Source organism: Danio rerio, chromosome 20 (genome assembly GCF_052040795.2).
Source record: "Danio rerio strain M-AB ecotype USA chromosome 20, GRCz13ab, whole genome shotgun sequence".
Classification (NCBI taxonomy): Eukaryota; Metazoa; Chordata; class Actinopteri; order Cypriniformes; family Danionidae; genus Danio; species Danio rerio.
In genome coordinates, this window is record NC_141040.1 from 25,180,300 (window position 1) to 25,193,970 (window position 13,671).

A 13,671-nucleotide genomic window follows, 5' to 3' on the forward strand; every position below is an offset into this window, starting at 1 on the left:
TTTTTTTTTCTACCGTGTTGTGCACATACCATTTTATGCTCATTTTCAAAATGTATGCACATCATGACGTTTAAATTAAATGGCACCTATGATGAAAATCATCTTTTGTAAGCTGTTCGTACAGAACTGTGTGCAGGTACAGTATAGTGTGTCCACAGTCATATTGGGGTGATAAAAAGACAATAAGTCTCTTCTTTTTTTATTTCTTATTTGTTAAAATAGGATCCAAACCCCCCCTGTTGAGGCCGACCGCAACGTGATGTAAGAGTGCGGTTTCTCCGCCCACTGAATTGATTGACAGCCTCATATTAACATGTCTTTGTAGTATAACAGGTATAATTATACCCACAAGACAGAATGGCTGTGATCATCAATCATCGTCAAATTTGATCAAGAATGAGCTTAAAACATTTTTAAAGGTGCATTTCTGTCACTGTGCTGTTTATCTGATGCAGCCGTGGTGGAGATTGAGGCACACTCTGACAGGCACATGGAAATGTTGGGCGAGGAGAACTAGCATTAAAGGCACAGGCCACTAATACAGCTACATGGGGTTCAGAGCAGAAAATCCCAACATTCTTAAAGGTATACTAAATAATCTGATGGGTGTTTTGAGCTGAAACTTTACAGATACATTCTGAAGACACGAAAGACTCATCTTAAATCTTGAAAAAGGGGTAAAATAGGTTCCCTTTAAAAAAAAAAAAAAAAAGTAAAATGCCAATATGTGCGTAAAAAAAGTAGATGGAAACATAGCTAATGTCACATGATCCTTTAGAAATCATTCTAATATGCAGATTTGGATAAGCTAAAGGCTAGACCTGGAGTTGAAGCCACAAATCAGGGAATATGAAGTAATCGACATGAAAGGCAGACAGCATGGGCATTAGGCATCATGTGACCGATCACTCCAGACAGAAAGGGGATCTGCTCCTAAATTAGAATTGGCTGCAGTCTTACGTTGTTTGTGTTGTGTTGCAGTTATTGGCATTGGGAAGACGTGCCACTATGCTGGACTTCAGTTCCCGCATGGCAGCCACTGGGAGGAAGAATGCAACACTTGTCAGTGCGTCAACGGCAAGGTGGAGTGCACCAAGGTAAGTGACTGAAGAACATGCTCGTCTTTATCTTTTCGTTTCTATATCTATATAAAAGCTTCTCTCTTTCTCAGGTGGTCTGTGGTCGGAAGCCATGCCTTCTGCCAGGGACCCCAGGGCGAGAGCTTCACTACTGTCCAGGAGGTCGTGAATGCCTGGAGCACAACTTCCTGACATGCCTCTCACCCCCTTGTCACCAATGGGGGTTTTGTTCAAGCCCTGAGACCCCCCCAACCCTCCAAACCAAATGCGAGCCCAACTCGGTCTATCTGGACAAGAGCTGTGCTCGCATCACCCTTATTTTCAACAGGGACAAACTACCCACAGTAAGTATTCATGTTTGTAGTGGTGTTTGAACGGATTGCACAAAAGCCCTCATGATACACAGATGATATCAGATGGAATTGCAGTAGTCTATGAGATTTGGCCCAAACATGGTATTACTAAGTAAAAATGTTTTGAAAACAAGAAAATAAACCTTTTGTTGACCTTTTCCGTGTCTAATTTATAAGTCTGGTGAAAGTCTTGGGTCAGTAAGAAGAATACTTTGAATGAATACTTTTATTCAGCTGGGAAACATTAAATTGATCAAAAGTGACAGCAAAGGCATTTTGAAAAAGTATTCTGCTTGAAATAAACCAGAACTGAGTTGGAAAAATATATAACAGTTCAGCACTGTTAGTTATTAAAATTTGAGCACTGTAAATTTGGAAGGTTAATAAAGGATCATGCGAGTAATAGTTGCATGTAGGAATAAATCCCACATACTGTATTAAACAAAACACATGTAATAATTTACAACGTTTCTGTTTTAACTTTATTTTTGATTGAGTATAAAACATAAAATGATTAGTTCATTCTTAATAATTTTTGTAAAATCATTTAGAAAATCTTACTGACCCCAAACTGATACAAAAAAAATTGTATTACCAACATACGACAATCACCGTAGCTGTAGCATAGTGCTCTAGGCTGTGTGTCCACCAAATCATTTTAGGTAGCTAAAAGCACTAGCCCTGTTCTTTTAAAACCATATAGCTGTGGCAGGTTGAGAGCACATTTTCTGAATATGCAAAAGTAAATTGTGTATAATAGATCCCCTTTAGAATAAAATAAAAAAACACTGTGGTGAATGTACAGCTATTAATTATTGCCTGTGTACAAAAAAAAGGGCACTACTGGTCAAAAGTTTGAGGTCTGTAGAATTTTTAAATGTTTTAAAATAAGCATATCAGGCTCACCAAGGCTGCATTTATTTAATTAAAAATACAGTAAAAAATTGTGAAATGTTATTGCACTATAAAATAACTGTTCAACAGTAGTTTATAATTTAATTTAGTAATTTATTTAAGTGATTTTAAAGATGAATTTTCAGCTTCATTACTCCAGTCTTCAGAGCCACATGACCCTTCAGAAATCACTCTAATAATAATAATAAAATTATTATTATTATTATTAGTAGTAGTAGTAGTTTTAGTAGTAGTATTATTGGTAATAGTAATTAAAGCAATAATTATTGGAGTAATAATTGGATTTAAAACGACATGCAATAATACAGTTATTAAAATGTTTTAATAAATATTTAACAATGTAACATTTTTGTTTACATTTTAATAAATGCCACCTTGATAAACAGAATAATTTGAAAAGACAAAAAAAACTGACCTCAAACTTTTGACCGGTAGTGTAATTTCAGAAAAGGCTGCCTTACCAATGCTTTTATAGTAATGTTAACAGTACTTTTATCTCTTACATGTCAGTTATTTAAACATTGTTTCTGTTTCTGAAATATCCCTGTAAAAATCTGCCATGCTTTCTAGGGAACGACGGTGGAGAATGTCTGCTCGGAGCTGAGGTATATGCCTGCCACGCGGAGCCTGGCAAAGGATCATAAGCTGTTGGTTCTGTGTGACCTCTCCTACAAAAACCAGGACGCCGTAGAGGTAGCCATTGTAAGTAAATGTTGACCACTTTTACTTTGTGCACCTAGCAAGAGCTTTCTATGCGCATATAAGAGTAATATTCGGTACATTTTCAATATCAACACACTTTTAGATTCTTATTGTTGCACATTTCTGCTGTTTGATTGGCTCTTAGATCAACAAAGAGTGAAAAAGTCCAGAGCTTATCATTGTTATTGAAATAATATCGAATCACGATGAAATGTAACATTTATCAGCCCAGCCCTATGATGTTGCATTTTTCACTGTCATGTATGACAAAAATGAAGAGAATTAGTGCAGTCATTATTTAAAGTTCAGTAAATGGTTAAACATTTATTTGTATTCCATGGACTTCTAATAATTTTTTGTGTTTTTTTTTACATTTTCCAGCCAAATCACAAACTACAGTATGCTGTGGATAAGTGTAGTTCAATAAAGTACAGCTCTTATAGTTTAAAAAGAAATTCGTCAAATCCCTAATTAATATAGTTCAGGCCATATTTTTGTTATGCATATATTTCTGAAAGCAAAGGACCTTGATTAATTTAGTCACTGAAGACCATGTGATCCGGTGTGACCATTTATGCTCATTTTAAATCAATTCAATAATTAAAGTCAATTCCGCTCAAATTTAATTAGTTGAAGGACCCCATTTAAGATCATGTGACTGAGACCCCCTGTGAAGCCCATGACATGTACCTGCTAAGTGTTTGTTCAGAATTTTTCACATATTTAACTTTTTTGGAGCCACTATAAATTCAGTTTTTTTGTTTTTCCTTTGGTGTGGTGCCAGGTTTCACAAATTATGTAGGGGAAAATGATATAATTCATAATTTTATATGACATAAATAGCACTTTATGAAGGTAAGTGTCCAGCATTGAAGATAAATCACACTTATGCTATTTGTATATTATTAAGAGTTGTTTTTCTTCATTTTTGCTACACCACATCAAGTTGTTTAAGGAATAGTTCAGTAATTATGTAAAACAAAAAACTGAAAGAATTGATAACATTAGTGACCCCTTTATTTTTTTCAAAATTTAGGCTTGAAACTGCATAAGTCTTTTTTTTTTTTTTTTTTTAACTTCAAAAATTGTTTTACCAAAAAAAATTATCCTCTTTTTAAAATTTTTTTTTTACATCCTATTTGTCAGCTATCCATTCATGACTCTGTACCATTCACTTAGCATTGTTTTTGGCCCCTTAAGATCTATTAAAATTCAAAGTCAGAACCACGGGGGTCTTAAGATACAGTACTCATTGTAAAAATCTGTTAATGGATGCAAATTAGATTTCCTCCTCGAATCAAGTGCGGTTCCTCGAAATGCCCGGACGCCCAGAGCAATGCCAACTGGCCCGCTCTTCAAACCAACCCATTATGGTGTAATGAGATTCAGTTGAGTGACCAGCATTGGGTCGTACTGCATTGCAGCATTTCCTCCAGCTGCACACACATCATCTTACACAAAACCTTAGGATTACCACTTTTGTCTTTATATTGTAAAAAAGCTGTCTTTAACAAATATTCAGTGAATTAACAAAAAGCTAATGCTTGTGCATCAATATGAAAATGAATACCTTTGAGCTGCCAGGATAGTTTAGTGTAATTTGAAGCCACGTTTCCTCCGTTCAGTGAAACATTCTGCCTCACGGAAGTTACTTACAAATAGCGGTTATCTCCAAATGCATGCTTTATACTCGGTCAGATTACACTAAATCCCTGCGGTGTTATAACAAGTCACTGAGCGAAGGCCCGTGTTTAACTGGCCTGACTCATTAAAATGGAACCTGTAGGCAGGAACTTTGAACACTGCAGGTTTTTGCATGTTGAAATAATTGAGTCAACCGACTTTTTGATTTGAGTCAACCGCTTTAGTTAAAAGGTTTTTCAACATTTATCTACATGTTTTTGCAGTACAGTCTGATGTTTATAAACCCTCCATATTATTTTTTTGTTCTCCTGCAGTCGTTCCAGCAGGATGAGCAGCCCAGTCACAGTCAAATCCAGGAGGCTGCGAGTACCATCGTCAGCACACTGTCCAAGCGGCACAACAGCACCGTCATGCTTGCCGTCATCGAGGTCAAAGTGGAGATGCCGGTCACGTCTCAGCCAGTGGGTGAGTAGAGCCAACTGGCCTCAAGGCTAAACCAGCCCTCATCCCCCGACCCAGTGTCAATTCCCTGTTTCCAGCAATTAGTGCAGCTTAATTGTCTTTGTGAGTCACAGGAGGAAGGGACTGAGTGGCTCAGAGGATGCAGCAGTTGTGGGCAGGAGGCCATAAACCTGTGTGACAGTCATTCAGCTCCTCCACAGTCCTCTGCCATAGCACAGCAATGCATTTAAGATGGCTCACACTTTATTTTTTTTGGATTAAGGGAATTCTAAATAGGTTTTAAAGTATTTGTAACTGAGCACTGACTACATTGGATATAACTGTTGTCCTCAAGTTATTCACAAAGGTTACTGTTAACTTTCATATGTAAAATCAATGGAATCTGACAAGTGTCTCACAAATGTTGTTGTTCAAGGCTTGTGCACACCGGGTGTCGCTTTTTTTCAATGTTTGTTGGTTGTCAGCATTTTACGAGATGTTGTTCTACATTCAAACCCAGGCAATTTTTAACTGCATTGAGCAGAATAAATGTGCAAAATTACCCCCTGACGTTAGATGGTGCTTTATAATCTTGCAAGTCATGAAAGAAATGTAAAAGTAAACTTACCGCAATATCCTATTTGCTCTGTGTTCAGACACCAATGAAAAAAAGCAGCTCCACATTCATCTTGCCTTGATACATTATCTTTTTCATTGAAAGAAAGTGAAACTGGGATCACCTCAACTGTTTTGCACAAGTGGTGTTTACTGTAACTTCAGCAGCTCCAGGCCCGTGAACAAAAGTGCCAAACGATTGAAGTTTTGATGCGGGGCAGCAAAAGAGTATGGTCTGCCTGCACACTGCAAGACCTGGGGGCGTAACTTGAAGAGGGGTAACTTGTAGTAGAGGCATAACTTGAAGTTGTGGAGACCCACATGTCAAAACTATGTTGTCGGCAATATGGTGCTGATCAGTTTTTTACGTCTACACCTACTCCACACCTAAACCCAACCGTCACAGTTATTAACGTCTAAACCAGGAGTGCATACTCGATACTGAAAGGCCAGTTTCCTGCAAAGATTAGTTCCAACCCCAATTAGACACACCTAAACCAGCTAATCAAGCTCTTTCTATGTATACTTGAAACTTTCACGCAGATATTGAAGGAAGTTAAAGCTAAACTATGCAGGACACCGGCCCTCCAGGACTAAGTTTGGACTGCCCTGGTTTAAACGTACTACAGCTGTTAACCCAACCATCATTGATATTAACGTCTACACCTTCACCATACCTAAACCCAACCATCATCATAAACTTTTACACCTACCACTACCCTAAACCCAACCATTACAGTTATTAACATCTATACCTTCACCAAACCTAAACCCAACCACCATAGTCATTAATGTCTATACCTACCACAACCCTAAACCCAACCACCATCATTAACTTTTGCACCTAGCACTACCCTAAACCCAACCATTATAGTTATTCATGTCTATACCTTCCCCAAACCTAAACCCAACCATCATCATTAACTTTTACACTTACCACTACCCTAAACCCAAACATTATAGATATTATTGTCTATACCTTCTCCAAACCTAAACCCAACCACCATCGTTATTAACGTCTACACCTACCACTACCCTAAATCCAAACATTATAGATATTATTGTCTATACCTTCCCCAAACCTAAACCCAACCATCATCATTAATAACATACAGCTGCGGGTTTTAGAGTAGGCTAACTGTCATAACAAAACGAGTTGCATGGCGGAGTTGCTAAATGAATGAATTTAACCATATGTTAAATTAATAGGTTGTGGATGAATTTGGAGGAAACTCAAACATTTGGTGAAAATGTTCTCTGATAACTTCTACCATCTTGCCAACAACATCTCTTTGTGACATCTCGCATGCTTAAATAGGATCTTGATAAATGCAAGTTACGGCTCTAACCTACTACAAGTTACGCCCCTGTCTTGCAGTCTGCAGACAGATAAACTTGGATCAAAACAAATAACAAGCATTAGGTATCTCTTTTAAAAAATGACACTTACACCTGGGGCCTCATGTACGAAGACTTACTTAAACCTCATGTACGAAATCTTACTTAAACATTGCGTACGCACAAAGCTGTAAATGTGCGTACGCAGGAAAAAATTCAGATGTATGAAACACTGTGTACGCCGAATCTCACGCATATTCTTTTGTACATCTGAATGAACGTGAAACTGAGCGCAACATGCACGAGCACAAAACCCCTCCCTGCCTCCTCCCTCGTATGAATATGCTAATGACTATGCTAATGGAAAACCCAACGAAAAAAGCAATGGCAAAATCAAGCAAAAAGAGAAACTTTGAACAGAATGTGAAATGGAGGTGCTGCTTTCGGAGGTAGACCGGAGAAAAGCGGTGTTATTTGCAAGTTTGTTCTCCGGAATTAACAACAAAAGAAAAAAAATAGAGTGGGAGAGTTTAGCTGATGCGGTTAACACAGTTGGGTCTGAACATCGCACTGAGTGCATTAAAAATAGAAATAGTGTGGTTTATATCTGTAAAATGTTGCAGTACTCTTAGCAGTCTCAGTGGCGCACCTCGTAAGATGCACGTGATCATGTATTGATTCGGTTCGAATCTAGCGTCTGATGAACTCTTTCTTCTTTATTTCCTGCTACATATCAGATTTTGCCCACTATTTATCACGAGAAAGACAAGTAGGAATCATCAATAAGTTTGTGCATCATATTTTATTTGCACATTTATTGAATGGAAATGTTTCTGATTCACGCATGCAAATTCATCTTCAGATAGTGTCTTTATAGCAATGTGCGTGCGGTAGATAGCTCAGATTACATTGGGAAAACAGGCGACCGCTGCAAATTGTGCTTTAATGTTTGGCTGGTCAAATGTATGGTATGGAAACCTTACATACCTACTAGATGAACCCGTCTCATACAGCTGCCATTGCAAGGCTCAGACACTTTGTAGAGAGGAATTTAACACAACTGCCTCTAGGAGTCGCCAATGGAAATAAAACAGACACTCACAAAAAATGTGCGTACGCCAGCCAGAAAGCTGCCGTGAAGCTGCGCACATTCCCACGTTCAGTTCATTGTTAGTAAATCCAAACGTGAGCGATTCTGAGCGTGAAATCTGGCGTACGCAAAGTTTTTGTGCGTACGCAGCATTGATACATGAGGCCCCTGGTGTTTTGCACATTGGTGTTCACGATTATAATGGCGCCATTTGTTCAGTTAAGAGGAGTCAAACATTGACAAATCGCGAGCACATTATGTTCCTTTGTTACTGGGCCTTTACGCCAAAATACCCAGCAAATTCTGCAGCAAACGGAGCTTAAAAAAATTTGGTGACCATACAAGGTGTTTCTAATGCAGCGTCTATGGGGCTGAAAGAAAATTTGATGTTATTCTCTCCTCTGGCTGCCGTCATCAGTCTCCCAAATTTTTTTTTTTCATTGGGAAGTTTTTTTATTTTATTTCAGCAAATGAAATAATGAATTTGAATTTGTTGTATTCTTCCATTCACTTCGCTCCAAGTATACCTATGATGCCTTCCCCTGTTGAGAAACCCAGATCCCATGTGAAAAGGGTCAATTAACCATTGGCTCTTTATTTAAAAGGTGGAATTTGTTCCTGACTGTACTCTCTCTTTCCATATAGATTACCTGGTACCTGTGTTGTGCGTCGTCTTATGCGTCCTCTGGGTCTTCTGCGTCATCGTCTGTGTGTGGTGGACCCGCAAGCGGAGAAAAGAGCGTGAGAGACGTGAGCGCGTTCCAGTGGAGGAGAGTGTCAACAACCAGTGGGAACCGCTGAGGCCTGTGACGCGGCCGCAGCACAAGGACAACCGGGACGCGCAGTTTGAGCGCACCAAACTCATGGGCTCCCCAGACCGAACCTGCAACAGCGGGGACGACGAGGAGGACATGGAGGAGGATGAGCTGGAGCTGGTGGAAGAATGGTGCGGGACGGAAGGAGGCAAGCATCCCGTCCAAAAGTACTCTAAATCTGCAGCGCGGACCAAGAATGGGCTGATCTGCACCACGAGGAGCACCAGCGGCAGCAGTAGCCCTTCACTCAAAGCAGCCTACTGGACAGGCTTCAGCCCAAAGGACAACAACTGTAAAAATGTCAATAATGCCACCGCCGGCCAAGAGCACAAAGAACACTGCGTATGAGCTCCGATGAGCAGGACGAGGAGACCAAGGCCATCTCAGAAACCAAGACTGAGTTTGTTTTTTTTCCCCCATGTGTTGTTTTATTTTTGACTCTTTGGAGCGTTTTGAAGCTGAAAAAGTGGCAAATTTCTTTCCCTTTTTTTATGTACAGAGGAAGCAGACTGTATTTGTTTATGAGGAGGCATCGAGAAGCCTCGTTTTTGTTTTCGGGAAGAAAAAAAAACTAAACTGCTGGAATGGAAGCAAGACTAAGGAACTTGCGAATTTTATGTTGTTGTTTACAAACATTTGTGCTTTTGATTTCGTTTCGAGTGGCCCAACTTCGGTGCAGACCACGTGGGGACAAGCGTTCATCTGTTCTCCTTCCGCGCCTGCCTTACAGAGCTCGACGTTCACGAGGAGGGCTAGAGTGCCTATAAAGTGGCCTTGTTTTTTTTTCTGCCGACTTGGCTGAACGCTCTTTAAACAAACGGATTGCAGTATTTTGAGTCGTTCGCAAGTGCCTTCAGACAAGCCCCTCGGTTTCAGGGTCTCCAGCCCCGGTAGATCACGAAAAACACACACACGCGCACACACAAAAAATAGGTGGAGAGGCTGGTCCCAAAAGCAGCTCCCATATCACCATCAAGGTATTTGTTTAAAGACGAGATCTGTAAATACGTGTAAATAATAAAGGAGTCGCTGTGTATATTTGAATTTAGTAACTTAAGTCACTTTTTTTATTATTATAATTATTATTATGATTTAAATATTATGATTATTATTGTTTTTTATTTTTATTTTCCACCATTCCTTTTTATTTATGCCAGTTGTCATGGCAGGTTTTGTAAGATATACAGCGTCCCGCAGTCAGAGCAGAAATATAATCAGAGATCATCCTATTATGTTGTTGTTTTATTTTTGTTTTTCCACTAGACACCTATACGATCGTGTGCTGTATTGTGGCGTGTGTGTTCGCCTCCTTGAAGACCCACAATCCCTTCCCTTACCAGTCCTCCTGTTGCTGATCATAAAACCGAGACCTGCCGGTTCATGCTTGTTGCTTGTAAAGATGCTGATATGTCAAAATGATGACTTCCAAATGCTTTCTGTTTGCTTGTTTGTGTTTGTTTGGATCGAAACTTTCATGAAGGGAACAATTATGTTGTCAAGCATTTGTACTCGAGGTACCAGTTCAAAGAAGTGGATTATCTCTGAAACGGCTGGCTATGATTTGATTTTGTTCATCATGATGTTCAATATAAGACTCCTAGGAAGATGCTAAAAGTTCAAACTGTTTTGATTGGTTCAAAAATCAGGTGAACGCAAACTAGTAGAAATTAAGTTCAATGTTAAGTCCGTTATGGAAGGGAAACTGAGTGGAGCTGGAGAGGAGAATTTTCTTTGTTTTGTTTTATTTCTTTTTTAAAGATGTAATTTTTTTGTACAGAAGAATTGCTCTGAAAAAAGTTCATTTAGTGGAATTTATGTTTGTTCTTAGAAATAAATCAAACTATTTATTAAAGCATTTTATAACAATGTGCTCACGAGAACCACTGTCTGCTGGTGTTTAGTACTGAAGGCTTGTGGGTAAGTCTTTTCATCATATCGTATTACCGATACCTAAAAAAAAATCCCCCTGATCCTGCCAGAGGTGAGGACGACTCTGGATCGATACAGGAACTCTTGCTTCCAGTCGAGATGCTACCGTTAAGAAGCAGCCAATGGAAAGACGTCTCCTGTTCTCGGCTGACTGCTGCCTGGCCAATGGACGATGGCCTTTTCGTGGCTTCATGTGGTGTGAATGTTTTATGAGGATGATTATGATGATGCTGAGTTTATGTTATGGTTTTGTCTCACAACAGGCTCTAATGGAAAGAAGGGTTGGAGTCGCATTACACATCACTCAGAGTACCATAGTGTTGGGTTTAGGTGTCTCTGATGGTGTAATTGAACTTCATAGAAGTGGGGAAATACAGTAGTGCTTTGAGAGAGAACCCATTGAGGAAAAGGAAACCAGTGCTGGGGCCTGTAGCTAATGACAGTTTGGTAATTTAAAAAAGAAAATAGTAAATGTTTTGACTTTCTTTGTGTGTCTATTGTGACTCAAACTTTAATACAGTGTTGGCCATCACTTTAGTGAAATGTGTTTTTAACTTTCTTGAAGTATCTATCATAAAATCCGTCAGAATACTAAAGCATCTTTTTTAAATCACTATTTTGTGTTCTGGATGAACAGTGACAGAACCTGGTGAAAATATTTCCTGATTTGGTCAAGTTTTGATATTTGTTCACACCACATCTGATGGAGGTATAACAAATTGAATAGGGGTCAAAGGTATGTTGAAGACTGTATCAAATTTAATTTACAGAATTAATTTTACACACACAAAAGCATATTACATTCAAATAAAGTGTCTAATACAGGGGTGCTCAAACTTATCAAGGACCAGAAACCCAACTTGATTGAGAATAGAGGGCCGAAGGAAAATTTAGGTAGGGTAATTTGTCATGGGTAATTTCCTAATGTATTTAATAATGTTTAAAAATTACTAGAAACCATTGCTTTATATTAACTTATGCAGGATTATTTACATTGTGAACTTACGACAGTAAAAACAAAATGTAATTTATAACAGAATTACGCTAGTTTTTGCCTTGATTTGCTTGCCAGTCCGTCAAGTGATCGTATTTACATAAAAGAACAGATTCATTTACATTTAGTTGAAACATTTAATTCCAGTCAGCTTTTTTTGTAGCTCAACAATAAAACAAACAAAGAAATGTTACATCAAATTAGAAATGCATTTTGTGTTTTCAAAAGTATCTAATAGATATCCAATACATGTCTAAACACAGTCATCTTGCCTCAAACAAGGCTAAATTTGAGCTGTCAGTGAAAATCTAATAGAGATTTGGCCAAAAGAGTAAGAATGAGTCTAAGAATAGGCCAAAACTAGACTAGTCATCAAATAAACAGAAATGAATGACTACACTTATAAACTCTGTCTAATCTGTGTATCTGACGAATAGTCTAGTTTTGGCCTATTATTATGTCTATTCGATTTTCACTGACAGCCCAAATTTAGCCTTGTTTTAGCCAAGCTGTCTACGCTTGGATGTCTATTAGACTTGTTAAACACAAAATTGTTTGCTAGGGCCCCAATCGCCATCTCATACTCACTCTCCTCTCAAATAGAATGGTGGGCCAAATCAAAGGTTAAAACTTGTCCAATTTTTATTTTATTTTTTTTTTTACTTTGGGCATTTCTGTTCATTTAGATATTTTTGTTAGAGTAAGAAAAGTTTGAAAGTAAAACATCTGAACATGGATCAAATAAAGTTCCATTGACATTACCCTGACCAAAAATATTTTGAAGGATTAAATACTTCTAGTTGACAAATGAGTAAAAGTGGTTTTTAGTGTGGTCTAAAGGATGGTGGCTAGAGGCAAATATATATAGTTTAGGCTTTTAAAAATGTAAATGGCAATTAAGTACTCTGCTATTATGCTTATAGAGCTTTCTAATTGTCATGATTTTTGTTTAAAATATGCCTGACTAGATGCCTACATCTTAGTCATAAAAATGTGTTTAGTAAAAACTGGAAATTATAATAAATGGCAGTTAAAAATATTGCTTTGTTTATTTTGATGCTTAATTTTTTTTATAATAAATACATCACTTTATAAAAGTCTCAAATTGTACACAATTCACATACTTTGGAGCCAGATAGAGCATGTAACTTAACATTTACTGCTCTTATTTTGTTAAAAGTGCAGTATATAACTATATTTTTTTATTATGCGAAAAATGAGAATACATTAAATCAGAGTACATTTTAAAGAAAATGGAAAGACAAAAAGATAACATTACTGGAAAAAGAAACGACAACAAGCAGTAAGAGTATACATTACACATTAAAAAAAAAAGATATAATTTACAAATTTCAGTTGTTTTTAGAGCTTTTTTTGTAAAAGAGTTAGAAACAGTTTTATAAAAATATTTTTAAAAAAGGTTTTTGGTTTTTACATTTATGTATGTAACATTTTGTTAATAAGATAAGAAGAATAAGACAATATGTTTTCCTTTTATGTATAGCTCCTGTTTTGTAACAAACAAAACCAAACAAAACATTTCACACAGTAAGGAAAAGTCTTTATCAACATTCTCAATTACAAAAAGAGAAACATTTTTTCCAAAGCATATTAGAATTACTGCATTGCCCAAATAAGTGAAATAGGGACTCAGAATAGTGCTTACAAAACGAACAATTTATCAATATATTGTTTATATATCTTACTTAGAGAGAATTGACTGGGTATGTACCATGAATAATTCTAAAAGGTGCAG

At 37.6% G+C, this 13,671-nt stretch overlaps 1 protein-coding gene across 2 annotated transcripts in view; it reads left to right on the forward strand.

Annotated features, from left to right (window-relative positions):
- The window catches only part of jag2b (jagged canonical Notch ligand 2b), an 84,868-nt gene extending 73,996 nt beyond the window's left edge, over positions 1 to 10,872 (forward strand). The window contains exons 21-25 of one of the 2 annotated variants that reach the window (XM_087296310.2): positions 982 to 1,097; positions 1,172 to 1,423; positions 2,918 to 3,049; positions 5,008 to 5,158; positions 8,823 to 10,872. In XM_087296310.2, the coding sequence (XP_087152436.1) occupies positions 982 to 1,097; positions 1,172 to 1,423; positions 2,918 to 3,049; positions 5,008 to 5,158; positions 8,823 to 9,340 (1,169 nt within the window). In that variant the 3' untranslated portion in view covers positions 9,341 to 10,872. 2 annotated transcript variants of the gene reach the window in all.
- The last annotated feature ends 2,799 nt before the right edge of the window (positions 10,873 to 13,671 follow it).